Genomic DNA, 21041 nt, shown 5'->3' on the forward strand with positions numbered 1-21041 from the left:
AATAAGTGATGAGGTAGTAGGCAAGTTTATTCCCTTGGTTGCCCTTGTTGAGTTGAGTGCACGTAGGTTCTTGTGGTTCCTCCATTTTGGGAGAGAGTTTTTGTGGAGTGCTTGTTTAGATGTGATGAGATGTGATGTGAATAGATGTAATGAGATGAATAGATGTGATGAGATGTGAATAGATGTAATGAGATGTGAGGTGAATAGATGTGATGTCATGTCATGTGAATCGGGATGTAAATGAATGATATGGGATGTGAATGAATGATATATGATGAAAATGGATGTGAATGTGTATGTGAAGAATGTATGTGGATATGTATGTGAAAGAATGGGTGTGGATGTGTATGTGAAAGAATGGATGAATGGATGTGAATGTGTATGTGAAGAACGGATGTGGATGTGTATGTGAAAGAATGGATGTGGATGTGTATGTGAAGAATGGATGCAAATGTGTATGTGATGAAAATGGATGTGAATGTGTATGTGAAGAATGGATGTGGATATGTATGTGAAAGAATGGATGTGGATGTGTATGTGAAGAATCAATGCGGATGTGTATGTGATGAAAATGGATGTGAATGTGTATGTGAAGAATGGATGTGGATATGTATGTGAAAGAATGGATGTGGATGTATGTGAAAGAATGGATGTGGATGTGTATGTGAAAGAATGGATGTGGATGTATGTGAAAGAATGGATGTGAATGTGATGGATATGAATGAATGTGATGTGATGGATGTGAATGGATGGAGTTGATGTGATGTGAAATAGATGTGAGTGAATGTGATGTCATGTGAATCAGGATGTGAATGAATGATATGGGATGTGAATGAATGTGAGGTGATGTGATGTGAAACGGGATAGATGTGAATGAATGAGATGTGATGTGAATGGATGAGATGTGATGTGATGGGATGTGAATCGGGATAGATGTGAATGAATGAGATGTGAGGTGAAATGGATGTGATGTGGATCGGGGTAAATATGAATGGATGAGATGTGATGAGATGTGGATATGGGTAGATATGAATGGATGAGATGTGATGAGATGTGGATATGGGTAGATGCGAGTGGATGTGATCTGATGAGGATAAATGAGGAAAGATGTGATGAGATGAAAATGATGTGATTGGATGAGAATGGGAATACATATGAAATGGATGTGGATTAAATAATGTGGATTGATGTGAAACAATGTGGAAAGATGAGAGTTCGTTATAGAAACTGTATTTATGACCTGTTTTTAAATGACTATTTTATGTCAAGAATGCTGGGGAAGCATTTTGACCGTCTTGTGAATGAGGTCGTGGAGACCTACCTGATAAAGTTGCAACAGCTGACGGAGAGTCAATGGAGGACATCTCGCGTAGCAAGGTCGGCCAAGGTCTTGACCAGCCTCGATTTAAATGGTGAGCTTCCGGTACGGTGGATGAGGGACCAAGGAAGCGACCTATGAGTGAAGCACTAGGTGACCTACGAAGGATCCTAGAGGGTGCTGACCATACGGTGCTTGGGCTCTACCTATGGCATCATTGGCAACCAAAACGCTCACCACTATGTCCACTCAAGGGTCTTTTCGATAGTTCCTAGCTCATAGTAACCGGCAATATTTTCACTTATAAAAATCAAAATGGAATCTCTGTTGAAGATCAGCAAGATCAACCTAAAAAGAGCCATGGACTCATCCGTTGAGGACCAGCAAGGTGAATCAACCAGATCCATGCCCGAATTCAGAAAACAACTCTTACTCCTTGATCCAAATATCTTCCCCGACGCACGTGTGGGTATCTTCGGCGACCTACACCGATGAAGGAAAAATTGAAAATTAGGATTCAACCGGATATTTTGGAGGATTATGATCAGTAATACTATAGTTTCATTAAAATATTGTTTTAAAGTCATGGTCCTTACTTTGCAAATGATATGGTCTACACAGGGCATGGAGCGATCTCATTGGCAAGCACGATGTGCTTTCCAAAAGACAACTGCTCATGGAGGTGGAATCTATGATGTCAATCCAATGAAACAATTACTTCTATGGTGGTATAGAAAGATAGTGATAAGGTAAGAGGAGAAGAAACCTATGTCCAATGTATCACATGCAATATATAGAGTTATATGTGAGGTTAGAAAGGCACGATTTGAGAATTCATCAGGTAGAGAGAAACATGCTGAATGGTTGAGAACTCAAGAAAGAGAGGGAAGCAAGTGGAAAACCCGAGAGTCAAGTGTTTCAAATGAGCAAATGCAAGTTGAAACTCTGTAAGTTTTTGTTGATGCAAGTATTACTCTACTAAACCAAAATGGCTTTCACATAGAGATTGTAAACCAATGTGATATATCACCCATAATCTCACTAACTATAACCATAATATTAAATGATTTTATGTGTGAGAGTATATGCATACTTGTGTGTGAACAATTGTGTTATTTTTAAAGTTGACTAAACTATTACTTATAAGTGCTTTAAGTGGTGAGACATTTACATTTTATAGTTAGCTTTCAAGGCATGGAACGCACCAATCAAAGTGCTAAGAGAGGAACCCTACTAAGACTCGCCCAACATAGCCCCAGGTCAATATACCAACGGAGACTGATAGTGAGAGCGCACTCAATCTGACAATCCAGGAGGCACTACAACGCATCCACATCCGCCACGTCACAAGAAGCGTAGATGGAGACTAGGCACTCTTGCTCTTCGAGAAATAAGGAAGTATCAAAAAATTATAAATTTAATCATACCGAGGGAGCCATTTGCAAGACTGGTGAGACAGATATTGCAAGATCTCCAGCGAATGTCTCGTAATAGGTTCTATGCAAGACTTAGTTCTATAGTCAACAATGTGCAGCGATGGTCAGCCCAAGCATTGCTAGCTCTTCAAGAAGCAGCTGAGGCATATTTGGTGGACCTCATGCATGATGGTCAATTGGCAGCTATTCATACGAAGCGCATCACTCTTATGGATAAGGATTTGAGACTTGTACAAAGGATTCATAATAATAGCAATGCCTTCAGTTTGAACATGGATAATATGATTTGAGTAAATCATATAATGCGTTGTAAACCTATGTTTCAATGTACTTGTAATCTATGAGAAGTGTTTTTAATATAAGTACAATTTGATGTTTCTTTCTCAATATCTTGGGTGTTATTATCTTTTTCTCTCGTATAGTTTTTCAAGTTTATCAAAAGCATTATTTTTATGTTCACAGGCCTCATATGGATTTAGGATTTTTCACAAAACATGTATGCATGAAAGACTGTGTATAAAATTTTAATGAATTTAGAAATTTTATCTTTACTAAAAAAATATAATAAAAATTACTCTAAAAATTAGATTACTTTAAACATGGAATGAAGTTCTAGAAACCCTAAGGAATTAGTGAGATGTTGCATCAGAGGGGCTCTTATAAATAAAGAAATTACTAAATATAATAAAAATTACCAAAAAATTAAAGAGTTATTTATTTTCATTCTATATAAATATAAATATAAGTTATATTTCAGTTTTTGAAGTTATAAATATAAGTTTAGAGTCTTTCATTTTCATTCTATTCTTGTTTTATCTTCTTCAAGAACATGGCTCGCACACCAAGCAGACTGCAAGGAGGATCGATCTTGTGAAGGTCAGGCCCCCAGCACCGCCCATACATCGCAAGACCTGGCACCATCACTCTTCGAGAAATTAGAAAGTATCCAAAGACGACAGACCTTCTGATCCTGAGGAGACCTTTTCATCTCCTCGTTAGGGAGATCATGGATGATTTGAACGTGAGCCAATTATCTCGATGGCATCGTTTGGTCAGCAATAGTGAGGCTCCCACATGATGGACGTTAGTAGCTTTGGAAGCTCTTCAAGAGGCTACTGAAGCTTTTTTGGTGGACATGTTTGGTGACACAGTGTATGCATTAGTCCATGCCAAGAGAGTCACCATCACTGACAAAGATATGCGGCTAGTTCTACGCATGCGAAAATGTGGGTACCAAAAACACTACTGCAAGCACAAGGGTACTACCAAAGAAATACCAAAGCTTGGATCCCCAAGCGCATCACAAAGTCCCCTAAGATTGCACAAAGAAGGAAGACTCAGCACCAAGCACATCTGCCACCTATTTATAATGTTCATCAAAGATGGGTGCCTGTGCACGTGCTTCAACAACAAGGATACTATGATGGTAATCCCATCATATGGTTGCCAAAATCCAACAATGTGAAGGAAGCCTCACCACCACTGACTTCAACCTCAACAGCTTCACCTAAAGTTCGACAAGAATGAAGGCCCAAGCAACAACAAGAAAATCACTCAACCACTCTCGTGCATTCAGCACATACACAAGAGCTTGTCAAGCAAACAACCAGCAGTCTTACCTACTCCTTCAACAACAGTTGAGCAAACAACCAGCAGTCTTACCTACTACTGTTTTAACAATAGTTGAGCAACAAATTCAAGAATCAATACCCACATCTACAACGAAGACTTATGAGCGCATCAAGGACAAAATAACAATGCTCTTGTCACCCCTCTGGATGTGAGAAATAAGTGCACAAAACCTATTGCTCGCAAGTCATGACCTAGCTGACCCATAAAATTGATTAAAATCAAAAAACCATCGAGGTCAAAACCTGCAACTTCACGGAATTCCATCTCATGAAACTACACTTCACGGAATTCCATGAGTATATATCCATACTCATGCACTGGAGAACATTTGCACCAAAGCCTCACCATCAACAACTTCTAAGTACATCTCTGGATGGGGGGGCCATGGTGGGCAAAAGCCTAGTCAATGGTACAACCCATCGCCTGGAATTTTCCTTCAAATTATAAACCTCTCCAAATGACGCCACCATCTTCACAAATCAATGATCTTCAATCCTTATTAGTGAAGATATCTATATTAGTCTCACAAGACAACGTAATTCTTTCAAAGGCTTACCAGCAAGTGGCTACTTCAACACAAAGCAGTTCAATAAGAGTCTATATGACTCAATTCTCACACTTCATGTATATCTACTTCATAGAGCACTTAAATATACATAAAAAATAAAAAGCACATGGGCAAAAGAAAGCAGGAACAGGTCCTACTCAACAACATTTGACAAGAATCCTGCCACACAAAGGGACATCATCGAAGGCCAATTTCTTCAAATGATGAATGTCACTTCAATGAATTAAATGAGGAATTGAGAATCACCATCTCATTTTGATGATTAAGTCTATGTTCCTCCGGATCATTCCCTCTCTTCTCTCCCATTATTAACATCTCTTAGCATCCCCATCCACTAACACAAATCACATGTAACATTGCTTATGATTTCCAAAAACAAAGTGAGTTAAAAGACAAAGAAATTAATTTTTTTAAGGCTCACACAAATATGCAATCATTCGCAAAAAACCCCACCTCCCACCCCGTTAGGAATTCCCAATAAACCACTAACTTTTTCATTCACTAACTAGCTTTTCTTAATCCTTCTGGAGGGACAAAGACCATTGAGCATCAATCAACATCAAAGCCATCGACAACACTTGTCCATTCTCCCCACACAAAGGTCTTCAATGCGATCACGAGAACGCGATCACCATCAAGAAGGGAGGGATGTTAACCCAATTCTAAGGTTAACAAGATCTACCTCCATAATCTTACATCAAGGAGTCACGATAGATACACCAAAGGGTCATACATTCAAGATATGAAGCAATAGTGTCCAAAGCTACAACTTGGACGGGCACCCGTAATGGTGTGACAGAGTATTATGGAAATTCCCGCTTTAAGAGCGTGTGGTAGCAAGTTAGGATGAAGTCCTAAGTGATGTACTTCATGGTTATATTATGAGAGTAGTCATTGTAATCGCATTAGGCCTCTTATAAGCCTAAAGTCACAGTTTAAGTGAGTGTGAACACTTATGGCCATATATATAAGTGAATATCTCTTATAATACAATATACTCTCCCATTATGCAATTGAGTCTTGCTCTTGCTAATATCTCTCCTTAATGCATGCTAGTGAGTGTGTGTGAGTGAAGTGAGGTGAGAGGAGGGACGAGTACTCGTAGTGTAACACGGCGATGTGACAACGCTCGCGGGAGGCGTGGAATTTCTTCTCAAGAAGTTATAGAGCTTGGAGACCTTAAGGGTTACGAGCTCGGCCATTGGAAAGATCCTCATGACAGTTACAGTTCACTAGGTAATCTCATGTGTTTCAAGAAGGAATAAGGTGAGCATTAACAGCTTTCTACCACTTTGGAAAGATCCTCACGACAGTTACAGTTCACTAGGTAATCTCATGTGTTTCAAGAAGGAATAAGGTGAGCATTAACAGCTTTCTACCACTTTGCAATGGTCTATTTCAACCAACTTTGGGCTATTTGAGCTTTCTTTGGTGATTCTTGGAGCATGGTGAAGAACAAGGAAAACCAAAAAATTGTGCTTCACAAATCGTTAACATAGAGCTTCGTACTTAAACATTCTCAAGCATTCAAGCTATCGGAAGGCTGTTGGTGAGTGGCTATTGCCATTAATTCATGATTTGGTGCATTTCTTGAAGACTTGGAAAATATTTAGGGTTTGTGATTTGGAAACCCTAATCACTTGACAATGGCTAATCCTACATGTAATTAGTATTGCCTAATCATCTCAGTAGACTCACTAATGGTGCCATTATGCAAACTATTGCTTCACATAAACCATTGATCAAACCCTAACTCTCAATCTTGGAAGTTTGGCCAATTTTCAAGCAATTTCCATGCAATGGTGGTGATTACCATGGCTTCTCATATGCTATTGGAAGTCTCGCATGCTTGAATAACATTGGCATTTGATGTCATGTTGATGATTGAATGCTTTTTGGATGCCATGGGCATATTCTTGGCATGATTCAAGATTTTAATTTCAATTATCCATCACTTGGTTCTTGTTGGTTGTTTCTTTGTGTTGTTGGATGTGATGGGATATGAAGAAGGACATAAAGCATGAGTAAATGCTATTGTAATGATGAAATCATAAGCATGACTCATGCTTGAAATCGAATTGTAAGTGATCTCAATCATCTCTTTGAGATTCAATCATCACTCTCCACATCACATTGTACTATACTTCTCATTTCTAGCCTACCGTGGGTGCCGTGGTAAAGTGGTACGGTGAGGGATTAGGTCTTGGTTGGTGAAAACATGGCCCAAACTTATGCCCTCGGAATTCAAACTTGCGTACAAGGGTTAGAAGAGCTTGGCTAGGAAATTAGCGAGCTTCAACGCGCTTCTTCGACTTCACTTCATCGACTACCAATTGTGGCAAATGTTGTATTCTCATTGGGCGTAGTGTTGACACATTGGATAGTGGATGCATTGCAAAGGGCAAAGCGCATCAAGCCTTAAAGATCTTGATTCTGACATCATTTAAGGGGTGAAAATAGGGTTTACCAGAAATTACCAAACCCTAATTCAGTTATAAACCCTAGATTATGCCGTAAGGGTATTTACATATCCTTTTATTAATTCATTAGACCTTCTAATCAAGCCCTTAACTCTTTGATTCCAGTTTCATTTGCCAGGTCAAAGTGACATAGTTGACTTTTTTACAAAAAGTCAAATCAAAGTTGACTTCCACTTTGACTTTGGTCAAACCTTTTAAAGGGATGATACTACTTACTAAGATAGTTCCAACAAGCTAAAGATCATCAAAATCGGTCCAATTTTTGTCATCTTATCGCCAACTTTCCATTTTCAGAGCAACACTTCATAAACCCTAAAATAGAGAGTATTTACCTCATCCAGAAACTTTTTGTTTTTGAATATTCTATTAGTAAACATAATTAGCTCTCCATAGAGCCCTTGAATACCTAATTCCAATCTCATTTGACCTTTCATTCATTCAAATCCAAAATTTGCAGGTATGCCAAGGGGAAGACCACGCAAGATTATGGATTTTCAAAACTCAAGAGCTATTGGAACCTAATCAAGAGGCACTTGTGGAAGACATTAATGGTGCATTTGATATTGGGGATAACACACATGTTGAGAAAATTTTGGTACATGGGTTTCTTTGTGACCAAATGTTTGGAGATGGCAAAGGCAAGAATGCTTGTGAGGAAGTCACTTGTGCAAAAGTGGTGCAGAACCTTCTAAAGCCAAAGAAGTACCACCCGTCTCCAATGATATGTATGAAATGATGTTCATGAGATGAAAGCAATGTTGGATAGTTTCAATGATAAGGAATCCAAATTTCAAGACCAACTCATCAATTTGCAAAATCAAAAGTGAGATGGCCTTGTTGAGAAGTGAGTCAAGGAATGGCGTTGTCCATCCACCTTATCAAGATGCGAGGATGCATAATTATGATACTACACCTTTGCAAGGTTCTCATATGGATCAAATTTCTCATGGCAATGAAATGCAATAACACTGATCTTTTGGTGATGGGATGCAAAGGCCTACAAAAGAAGTAAACATTAGAGATGGGAATGACATGTATTTTGGCAACAAGGAGAATGTTCCTTCTTCTCAAGGAAATATGCACCATGCTATGCCGAATACATCTCTTCTCATGCTTCTACAAGAGGAAGAGGATTGTCACATGGCTACTCAACATTCAGGCTCCAATTTTATTGAAAGAGCTCCAAGGATGCAAAGGAAAGAGTTGCATGATGATGATTGGCACATGCAAGAGGATTTGCATGATGATTGGCAAGGGAATTTTGATCATTGGCATGCAAGAAGACATGATGAGTTCAAAGATATTAAAGACAAAATAGTGTTACCAAAATTCAATGGAGATAATACTTCCAATGAAGACTTTGAAGAGTAGCTCACAAGATGGACTTCTACTTCGAAATGAACCCTAGGAGTGAGAAGGATATGGTTTACTTTGCAACGTTGCATTTAGAAGGATACGCACATGCTTGGTGGAGGGATTTACAATCTCAATCTTATTAAGCTACCTCGTGAAATGCTTTCAAGGATGAAATGAGAGACACCTTTATCTCTCAATTGCATCAAGATAAGCTTATGTGTGATTGGGATGACTTGCAACAAAGGCAAAGTAGTTTCAAAGACTACACCCACAAGTTCATGAAGTTTATGCTACATGTGCATTCAAGAAGAAAAATTACATCAAGGGGGTTTGAGGACCAACATCGGTGTAGATGTCAAGGCACAAAGGCCAACTACTCTCAAGGAAGCGCATGCTTTTGGCAGAGATATATGAGAAGAATTATTCAAATGCATAGTTAAATCGAGGTAGTTTCCGTAATGATTCAACTCCTAACACTTACAGGAAGTCTACGAGAGATGCCAAGTCCACTTCTTTTATGCCCAAGTTTTTAAGGGTGTATGGAAGTAGAGGAAAATCAAATTACAGATTTGGCAATGCTTCTCATGCTCCTCCTCAAAAGTCTACAAATGTTAATGGGAAGCCTCCTAATGGTACTAACAAGAGCAAGTTCATAAAGGAGGACCACATGAATTAATTGAGTAAAGACTTGTGCTTTAAATGTGGAGAGAAATAGAACAAGGAGTATTACAAAGTTTGCAAAGCAAGGAATGTTAAGCTTAATATGGTGTACTCCTAAGTCTTGGAAGACGATAATGAGAAAGAGGCTGAGATCTTCAATGATTGCAAAGACTTTGAGGAGAGTGACCATGATTATGAGCCAGATGGTGAATTTTCTTTCAATCCTAGTGGCACTAAACATTGGTTCATAAGTTGATTATAATAATGGCTTACCTATATGTACTTTGGAGGATACTTACATGGAACCAACCTTATACACATTGTCCCATGATTCGTATATGGGGTGCAAAAAGGAGAAAACACTTTGAGGGTTAAGGCATACATCAATGGAAGAATTGCTCATGTGTTGGTGGATAGTGGAAGTACACATAGCTTTGTGAATACAAAATCCATATGCAGTCTCAAATTATAGCTCATTTGTTTGACAAATCTGCATAAAGTACAAGTGGGAAATGGAGCTGAAATGGATTGCAAAATGATATGCCATGATGTGGTATTGGTACTTTCACATGACTACACTTGAAAAGTGAATTTGTTGATCCTTGACATGGGTCCCATTGATATAATCATGGGTTGTGATTGGCTCTCTACTCTTGGATACATAACCATGACTACACTTGCAAAACGTGGTTGCATGGAGTTTATGCATAAAGGAAGAAGTGTCACTTTGTGGGACAATCATACACCAAAGCTAAACATTATCAATCACACTCAATTCAAAAGGGAACTCAAGAAGTTAAGTATGGTATATGTGCTACAGCTTTTAAGGAGGATGACATTGGCAATGAAGGCAAAGTCACACATGATGGCATGGCAAAGTTGTAAGGATATATTCCAAATCCCAAAATGCTTACCACCTATACGAGAGATTGATCATGGAATAGAGCTTGATCCTAACTCTAGGCCTATCGCGACAAGACACCATATAAATTGTCAAAAGAAGGAGAAAGATGAGGTGGCTAAGCAAGTTTAAGAATTAATGGATATGGGATGAGTAGAGCCAATTCAATCTCCATTTGCATCGCTAATGTTGTTGGTGAAGAAGAAGAATGGTACCTTTCGAATGTGCATTGATTATAGGGATGTGAACAACATCACAAATCAAAAATAGCCAAGTATTGATCTATTAGATGAGTTAAGGGTGCCAAGTTCTTCACACACACTCACAAAGATTGACTTGAGGTATGGCTATCATAGAGCTAACCAATTGTATGCACTTAGAGCTAACCAATTGTATGCAAAGGAGAGTAAATGTATTTTCATGGCCAGTGAAGTTAAGTATCTTGGTCACATTGTGGGTGAAAATAGCATTAGAGTGGACCCAAGGAAGGTGGAATGTATGATGAATTGGCCTATACCTAAGAACATCACTCAACTAAGGGGATTCTTAGGGCTTTCTTCATTCTACCGAAGGTTCATTGAGAAGTATGATCACATAGTGGCTCCATTGACTGATAAGTTAAAGAAGAAGACATTCTTTTGGGATGCAACAGTCCCAAAAGAATGTCTTCATCAAAAATAGGTATGATATCCCAAGTATTGATGATCTTTAGATGAGTTAAAGGGTGCCAAGTTCTTCACAAAGATTGACTTAAGGTATGGCTATCATCAAATAAGAATGAAGAGTGGTGATGAGATTAAGATGGCATTTAGAACCGAAAGGGAATTGTATCATTATATGGTGATGTCGTTTGGGTTATGCAATGCACCTGCCACTTTTCAAGACTTAATGAATAAAATGCTACAACCATATCTCTTCAAGCTTATTTTGGTCTTCTCGATGACATCTTAGTGTATAGCAAAAGTGAAGAGGAGAATTTGATTCATGTTCGCAAGGTTTTTAATGCACTTAGAGCTAACCAATTGTATGCAAAGGAGAGTAAATGTACTTTCATGGCAAGTGAAGTTAAGTATCTTGGTCACATTGTGGGTGAAAATAGCACTAGAGTGGACCCAAGGAAGGTGGAATGTATGATGAATTGGCCTATACCTGAGAACATCACTCAACTAAGGGGATTCTTAGGGCTTTCTTCATTCTACCGAAGGTTCATTGGAGAATTATGATCACATAGTGGCTCCATTGACTGATAAGTTGAAGAAGAAGACATTCTTTTGGGATGCAACAGTCCATAAAAGTTCCGAAGAGTTAAAGAGAATGATTACTTCTGCCCCAATTTTAGTATGCATGGATTCACCAATCCGTTCACTATTAGAGCGGATGCAAGTGGAAGAGGTATTGGTGCCGTCGTGTTGTATCAAGACCATGGAGTAATTGCTTTTGAAAGCCGTAAACTTGATAATAAAGAGAAGGAGATGCATGTTTATGATCAAGAGGTGAGTGCTATATTGCATGCGATCAAGAAATGGCATCACTATCTCTATGGAAGCAAGTTTTATGTGAGAAGTGACCATAGGGTTCTCAAGTATTTCCTTTCTCAACTAAATCTCTCACTCAAGCAAAGGTGATGTTTGGCAACCCTTCAAAATTATGATTTTGAAATCACTTATACAAAGGAGAGGGATAATATGGTGAATGATTCACTCTCAAGAATATGGGCTTGTACATTGTTTGCCATCACGGAAGTGTATAAAGATTGGATTGAAGACATCCAAGAAGAGTATATGTTGCATAAGAAGACTTTACAAATGATACAAAAATTATAGCTTGGTACTTGTGAAGAGTTACCTCATTTCCGGTTGTAAAATGGACTCCTTTCTTCAAGGAGAAGGTGTATATTGTATTTCATTCACCTTTCAAGAAGGTGTTGGATGAGATACATGCTTCTCCCTCCCATGGCGAGACACTTGGCGTTGTTTAAAACCTATGATGCCGTTAACAAGAGCTTTCATTAGAAAGACCTTTGGAGTGATGTGAAGGAGTATGTTACCAAATGTATGGCTTGTCAACTCAATAAGGATCCCACACAAAAGCCCAGTGATTTGCTTCAGCCTTTACCCATTCCGGAGGGTGAAGGGACTCATATAGCAATGGATTTTATCACAGCTCTTCCTACCACCAAGAAAGGGTGAGACAACATTTATGTAGTAGTTGATCGGTTGACAAAGCTGCCATTTTGTGCCTACAAAAGTGAGATATTCGACATCTATGGTTGCACGTCAATTCATGGAATGTGTTTCGGATGCATGACATGTGGCAACAAATAGTGAGTAACCATGATGTTAAATTCATGGACACATTTCGACATACATTGTTTGAGAGTATGGATACTCAATGAGCTCCAAGTACGGCCTATCACCCGAAGACCATTTGACTGAGTTTGCCTACAATAGCACGTACCATGTGAGCATTGGAATGTCGCCATTTAAGGCTATATATGGATATAAGATACATGTGCCAATTATAGCATTCAAGAATGACAATGTAAATCCCAATGCAAAGAATGAAGTGAAAAGAATGCAAGCTCTTTTGCAAATATACAAAGAGAACATCAAGAAGTCTCAAGAGAAGATGGAGTATTATGAAGATGCACATCGAAGACCATTGGAATTCAAGGAGGGAGATTATGTATTCTTGCGGATTCCCAAGACATGTTATGATTCTCTCAAGGGCAACACTAATACAAAGCTTCCGCACCATTTCTATGGTACATACAAGGTGGTGAGAAGGGTTGGTGAAGTAGCCTATCAATTGCTACTTCCATCTATTACAAGAATTCATAAAGTGTTTCATGTGTCTCATTTGAAGGTATATGTTGGACCCGAAGTGCAAGTCTTGGATGAGCTACCTCTTATGAATGAGGATGGCATGGTGAAATATATTCTCGAGAGTGTTGGACATGAGAGAAAGGGTACTTCGCAATCGTTCTTTGCGCGAATACCTTGTTAAATGCAAGGGATTGCCTCAAGATAAAGCTACATGGCAACCCGCCCACATATTGGAAGGATATGAGCACTTGTTGAATACATCTAATGGGAAGAATTGAGCCATGTAACAGTGAATATGCCTACTATAATTTTCTGAGATTCACTATTTGGAGGCTAATATGATGCTCAATGGGATGCTATTAATATAGCACTTCATGGAGAGTGTGTATCATATGATGCTACGTTTTGGTGGTTGTTCGAAGAGCATTACATGAGATTATGAAGCTCTTTAGCATGGCTATGCTCTCTTGAACAATTTTGGGACAAATTTGCTACATGGTGCATCTACATGTATGTAGCGGACATCCTCATACCAATGAGTCGAAGAATGTTTCGAGGACAAGACATATTTGGATGAGGATGGTTTGTAATGTGGTGGTGGCCATGGGTTCATGGACATGTTCATATGTTGGGCTTTGGGACCTAGGCTTATGGGCATGAACATAATAATTGAGTGTGAAATGGGCCAAGGTATATAACACAATGGCTCATAGTTGTAAAGGTATCTTTTGATATCTTTTATAAATACACATTACCTTGATGCCTAATGTCTACTCCATGTAATGAATGGCCCTTCTTCGTGCATTGGTGGTGAACTGAAAGCCGATGGTTCTCGCCTCTTCTCTGACTTTGCTTTGCAACTTCTACACACTCCTCAATCGGCTCTCGAGGTAGTGGAGGGTACATGAGTGGACGCACTTCTTGGAATTTTTCTGCCAAACCACCATGAGTAAGAAAAATGGCCTCACTCACACGACAACATCCATGTGACCTTGCTTGCCCTCCCATGTGAAATGAGCTCTTGCGCGGGTGCTACTACCACGCATAACATCTCCACAATACTTCAACACTACACATTTGGTGTGAGCAGATGGCTGGCTGCTGAAGAGATGGCGAGCACTTGATATTTAGGCGACACGTGCTTCACGGAGAAGTTTCTAGGTTCGTAGAAACGTTTTGCACTTTTCGAATTCACGAAATGCATTTTTATGTGACTATGATCCAAATCCTGTTGGCTGCAGCCCACTAAATATATACATCACACTCTCAGAAGAGAAAAGAATTCTCAGTATTCTCCTCCCCTTTGATGATGATGGAGATAGAGAGATCTTTTGACCTTAAAACACAAAGGCAAAGGAACGCACATCTCCTGGTGAGTTCAGCTCTATTTGCACCCCGGGCTCCAGCTTCTCACCTGCCTGCACATAAGACATCTTTCTTTGCATCATCAGAAATGTCGTGTGTGGCAGATTTGGGACAGACCCTTCCTTTGACATTTTGAGCAAAAGATCTAGATTTGCATGCTTGTTTTTGCTTTGTAAATCCCCCCACAAAAAGGGAACTGCAAGACTCTGTAGACGCCTATCTTCCTGCCTTCTTCCATGATTGTTCTCCTCTCTTCACCTCAACTTTGTTCACTTCCTCCTGCATGGCAGCATCTGCATAGATGTTAAACATGCACACATAAGCTGTCGTGACCTTCTCATCCAATCGCACAATATGTTCAAAGGCATGTCTTCCAAGCTCCACATTGCCCCACTTTCGACAAGCCCCCAACATAGTGTGCCACACCACAATGCCAGGATGGAATGGCATCTTCTTGATCATCGCTACCACCTTGTCGATATGACCTGCGCGGCCAAGGAGATCGATCATGCAAGTGTAATGCTCAAGAATTGGGATGAAACCATAGTCATTGCTAATGGCCTCAAAAAATATCTGGCCCTTTTCCACTAGACCTGCATGACTGCATGCATTAAGGACACTAACAACTGTGACCAGATCTGGATTTATACCTTCTCCTATCATTCTGTCAAAGATCTGAAAAACAATTTTACTCTCTCCAAGCTGAGCATATCCTGCAATAAGTGCATTCCATGAGACCAGTTCTTGAACTGTAAGTGTGTCAAACACTTCTTGTGCTTCTGCAAGCAAGCCACATGTAGCATACATATCAACCAGGATGTTACCAACAAGCAGCTCTCCTTCCAATCCTTTTCTGGCAATCTCAGCATGTATTTCTCGGCCCTTGTCTGTGGCTCCCATGCTGCCACAAGCTTTCAGGCTGCAAACAAATGTGATGGTGTTTAGAGAGATGCCCCCATGTTGCATCTGTTCAAAACAATAAAGTGCCTCATCACCGTGCCCATGTTCAACATATCCTGTGATTAATGCATTCCATGAGACGACGTCACAAACTGGAAGCTTGTCAAACACTTCTTGTGCTTCTGCAAGGGACCCACATTTAGCATACATATCAACCAAGCTATTACCAAGCAGGAGCTCTCTTTCCAACCCTTTTGTGGCAATCTTATGATGTATTTCTCGGCCTTTGTCTGTGGCTCCTATAATTCCACAAGCTTTCAAGCTGCAAATAAGTGTGACAGCATCCAAAGAGACGCCCTCATGTTGCATCTCTTTGAAAGACTTGAGTGCTTCCTCACCGTGCCCGTGTTCAGCATATCCTGCAATAAGTGCATTCCATGAGACCACATCTCGAACTGGAACCTTGTCAAACACTTCCTGTGCTTCTGCAAGCGAGCCACATTTAAAATACATATCAACCAAAGTGCTGCCAACAAGTAGCTCTCTTTCCAACCCTCTCCGAGCAATCTCGGCATGTATTTCTCGTCCCCTGACTGTGGCACCTATGCTGCCACAAGCTTTCAAGATGCAAACAAGTGTGACAGCATTCAGAGAGATGCCCTCCTGTTGCATCTGTTTAAAACAGTCAAGCGCCTCCTCACCACGCCCATGTTCAGTTAATCCAGCAATTAGTGCAGTCCATGGGACCACCACTCGAACTGGAAGAGTGTCAAACACTCCTTGCGCTTCTGCAAGCAAACCACATTTAGCATACATATCAACCAAGATGTTGCCGACAAGGACCTCTCTTTCCAACCCTTTTCTGGCAATCTCAGCATGTATTTCTCGGACACCTATACTGCCACAAGATTTCAAGCTGCAAACAAGTGTGATAGCATCTGGAGAGATGCCCTCATTTTGCATCTCTTTAAAACAGCTGAGTGCTTCCTTATCATGCCCGTGTTCAGCATATCCAGCAATCAGTGCATTCCAAGAGACTAGTGTTCGAATTGGAAGCTTGTTGAACACATCTCGTGCATCTGCAAGAGAGCCACATTTTACATGCACATCAACCAAGGTGCTGCCAACAAAAAGCTCTCTTTCCAACCCTTTTTTGGCAATCTCAGAATGTATTTCCCAGCCGTTGGCTGGGGATCCTATGCTGCCACAAGCTTTTAAGCTGCAAACACATGCCACAGCATTCAGAGGGATGCCCTCATGTGGCATACGTTCAAAACAGTAGAGTGCCTCCTCACCACGCCCATGTTCGGCATATCCTGTGATAAGTGCAGTCCATGAGACCACATCTCGAACTAGAATCTTGTCAAACACTTCTTGTGCCTCTGCAAGAGAGCCACATTTGGCATACATATCGACTAAGATGTTGCTAATCACAAGCTCCCTTTCCAACCCTTTTCTAGCAATCTTAGCATGTATTTCTCGGCCCTTATTTAAGGCTCCTATGCTGCCACAAGCTTTCAAGCTGGAAACGAATGTGACACCATTCAAAGAGATGCCCTTATGTAGCATCTGTTCAAAATAGCAAAGCGCCTCCTCACCATGCCCATGTTCAGCATATCCTGCTATTAGTGCGTTCCAAGAGACTTCATTTCGAACTGGCAGCTTGTCAAACACTTGCTGTGATTCTGCAAGAGAGCCACATTTGGCATACATATATACCAAGGCACTGCCAATAAAAACATTTCCTTCCAGTTGACCTTGTTTGGTAATTTCTATATGCATTACTCGGCCCTTGTCTGTAGCTCCTATGCTTCCACAAGCTTTCAAGCTGCAAACAAGCGTGAAAGCATTCAGACAGGTGCCCTCATGTTGCATCTGTTCAACACAGGTGAGCGCTTCCTCACCATGCCCATGCTCGGCATATCCTGCAATTAGTGCAGTCCATGAGACTACATTTCTGACTGGGAGCTTGTCTAGCACTTCATGTGCTTTTGCAAGGGAGCCACATTTGGCATACATATCAACCAAGCTGCTGCCAACGAAAATGTCTTTTTCTAGCAAACCCTTTCTAGCAATCTCAGCATGTAATTTGCTGCCTCTCTCGAGATCTTTCAGCGTAGCGCACGCATTCAGTAAGGCCACAAAAGCATACCCACTAGGATGTATAGAATCGTACTCCTTCATTTTCTGGTACAAGGTGAGGGCACGCCAAGACTCCCCCCCTTTGAAATATCCTATGATGAGCAAATTCCATGAACGTTCATCCCGATACGCTAGCCTGTCAAATACCTGCTGGGCATGGGACATGCTTCCAACTTCCACGTGCACCGAGACCAGGTTATTCCCAAGAGATGTATGGGCATCCAGCCCAGTTTGGCGCATGTAGGCATGCAAACGCAGCGCCTGCGACATGCTTCTATCCTTTCTGCACTGGTGCAAGATGCTTGCAAGATCCTCAACCGATGGTTGCAGGGGCGGCATGCCTTCTTCGGGAGAAGGAAGTGCCTCCTCTGATCTAAGCATCTCACAAGCATCACCACTATTGCGTCGTTTGCTGCTGTTGTGGTGATGGTGGCGGGTAGCTGCTTCTTCTTCGTCCTCTTTTTGTGACTCCACGACACAAGAAGGCTCGTGAACCCAACGAGGAGTGCACGAGCCTTCCCTCCATAGCCGCTCCTTGGTGAGTCTAATTGGGTTTGTCTGTAACAGACCAGGCTCACTCTCGTCAGCTCTCTTTCTCTCTGCGAAAGAGGAAATCGCTTCCAAGGAGCCGTCTCCTACACGCCTGGGGCTATAGGAAGGAAGGCAGGCTCATTCTGTGAGCCTGTAACAGCTTTGGAGCTCAAATGTGAGCATTTCTGTTTTCATACCTTTGAAACCTTTAGAAGAACACTTATTCTTGAAAATCTGATAGAATACATTTAAAAGAAATGCAAAAAAAAAAAAAGAATTTTCTACATAAAAATGAAACTACAAACGGGTTTCTGAGGCAAAGGGTGTGACGTGTAGCACATGTAGGAAGTAGTGGGTTAGTGGCACATTAACTCCACATGAGTGATCGCATGACCCTTGTACGTCAGGTGGTCAACTACTCGGGCCTTACATGGCGGAGCCAAGTAGTGGTTGGTGTCAAGGAGAGGAAGAGGGAGCGAATGGCTAGGGGGACTGGGATCCGGTGTGACTGAGGACGAGATGAAGCGTCGAGGGAATGACATTGATGCGAAGTGCTCCAAGGAAATGCGTGCCGGATTGGCTGAATGAGAGACTCTGTGCACACGTGAAAAACTAGGTATGCTTGAAGCTCAATCAGGATTTCATTAGAAGCCAAATAGGTCTGTTTTCGATGTGCAATGTGTTCATCTTTTGTCCGGGCAAGGGTGAATTAGGAAGATGGCTTCAGGAGAGTATTCTGCATGATTGTGGTATTTCTACGATCTTTTATTTGGGGAAAGGCTTCTTCAATTTTTCTTTATTAAGGGCCAATCAGTCTCTGAAATATTTGCTAAAGAGCCTCTATTCTTTGGGCAACGTCTGGTGCATGTCTTTCCTTTTGATCCGTTATTTGATGTTAATAAAAGCCTGCAAAATGCATGCCCTATGTGGGTAGAAGTGGTTGGCCTCCTCCCCTGGCTCAGGCCTGCATTGCGTGATATGGCTCAAACTCTAGGCTCTGTGTTGTATGTCCCTAGTGATGAAGTCGGAGGGAGACAGGGTAACAGTGTGTGTATTACTTGGAATTCATCCATTGAAACCCCAAAATCAATTGACATGGACGGGATAAAGCCCCCTTCTACAAGAAGAGCATATAGAACTCATTATCAGAGAATAATTTATTCATATTCTTTACATAGTAATGGTCCATCATACCGGATATTCCATCTGAACATTCCTCCACGAGAATTTCAGTTATGCAGGTTCTCAATTTGTCATCCCTTAATTAGATCCACTAGGTCAAAGGTTAACAGCAGCAATCTGTTAGCACAATCCACTAATCTCATAGTGATTTGCTGAAGTCATAATCGTCATTCCAGTTACTAACATCATCACTGGGATTCGTCCCATTCATCCTCATTGTGGCTTTGTTCAACTTATCTTCTTTCAACCAGAATTCAAGAATCATTATCTTTCAATTAGAATCCAAATCAACTCATCAATTCTCGACCAGAATTCTAAAAACATGGACCTAGATCAATTGGGCACTCTGGCATTAGGTCTTAAATTTGGTGCATTCCCTAGTGCATGCTTTAGGTGTGGTGCTTTTGGTCATATTGCCAAAGATTGTCCTAAATTGGTCGCCAATAGGGAGGAGATAAAAGAGGATAATGTGGGAGGAATTAATAAAGATAAACCTTTCGAGGAAAACCAGAAGAAAGAGGAGAAAGGAAAAGAAGTAGTGAAGGAGTCTGGGAAAAATATTGTGGAAGGGGGATGGGTTAAAGTAAAAGGAAAACCCAGGCAGCAGGCTAAGACAGAGGCCAAGAAGGCTCAACCTAACCAAGGAACCTAGAGTAAAAGGCTTGGGTCTAGTGGGAATCTGAGTCCTATTTATTATTCTAATCCTTTTAACCCACTGAACAAAAGAGATAGTCGTCCCTTGTCAGAGCAAAGTTCTGATCTATTAGTGGGAAAAGCTTGGAAAGGATTCCAAATTGATCAGAGTGGTATGAGGAATGATGAGGAAGTTGAGATGGTTCCGGAAACTGCTTTATCATGAAAAATTATCTAGATTTTACGGGGTACACATGGAACGTTAAGGGCTTTAAGGATAAAAAGAAGAATGCCTTATTTTGGGGATTAGTAAAATCTTGGGGCTTGTCGGTTTTTACTGTCCAAGGAGCATAAACTTTTTGGGAAAACTCCTAGATTAGATAGATTTAGCGAATGGGAAATTTTTTATGGTGGAATTAATTTTGGGTTTAGTGGGGCTATGACCCTAGTAAGGAGAGACCTTAATCCTAGTGTCATTGCCAATCACCCTGAGGGAAGGATCTTAGTGGTTGAGATTTTAGTAGATGGGGAGAGAATATGGGTTATTAACATATATGGGGCCCACAATCATCAAGTCAAGAGCAATATGTGGAATTGGATTGCCAACTTAAATGCTCAAATTCCTTGTATTGTCCTTGGGGATTTCAATATGGTTGATAGATGTGGTGGTAGCACTGTACTTATAGGGACGAAAAAAGGGAAATGGGAAGAGCTTAGAAGGGGGTTGGGTCTCAAGGATAGTTGGTACCTAGGTGACTGGAGAGGCAAGCCAGGTCATACCTATTTTAGTCTCCAATATCTTTCTTCTTCCTCCAGAATTGATAGAGTCTTCTTTAGCCAGCAAGCCTCATGGGTGCCCCACACTCTCAGAGTCTCGGTTGATTATAGTTCCACAGTTTCTAATCACCTACGTTCCTTTGAAGTGGGGCTGGACTATTAATAATGGGGCTGACATAGATCTTTCCCATTACCCAACAAGGAAACTGAGAGTGAATAATTTTCTCCTGAAGGACACTCTTTTTGGGAGTATACAAAAGAAGCAATTAGAAAACTTAAAAGGAGAAGGGGGGCAGATGGTTCCTAGAGGCAATTTGCCAACAAAATACACGGGA

The 21041-nt window shown here is 40.7% G+C and overlaps 1 protein-coding gene across 1 annotated transcript; it reads right to left on the reverse strand.

Moving 5' to 3' along the window:
• Window positions 1-14513: 14513 nt before the first annotated feature.
• LOC147630132 (pentatricopeptide repeat-containing protein At4g18520, chloroplastic-like) lies at window positions 14514-17922 on the reverse strand. The gene is made up of 4 exons (XM_086811030.1): window positions 15914-17922; window positions 15669-15763; window positions 14800-15320; window positions 14514-14594 (listed from the first exon to the last, which is right to left on the reverse strand). The coding sequence occupies exons 1-4, from the start codon at window positions 17920-17922 to the stop codon at window positions 14514-14516; spliced, it is 2706 nt and encodes a 901-aa protein (XP_086667156.1).
• Window positions 17923-21041: the final 3119 nt, after the last annotated feature.

The sequence above is a fragment of the Cibotium barometz genome, chromosome 17, assembly GCF_041138505.1.
Source record: "Cibotium barometz isolate CiBa-2024 chromosome 17, ASM4113850v1, whole genome shotgun sequence".
Taxonomy (NCBI): Eukaryota; Viridiplantae; Streptophyta; class Polypodiopsida; order Cyatheales; family Cibotiaceae; genus Cibotium; species Cibotium barometz.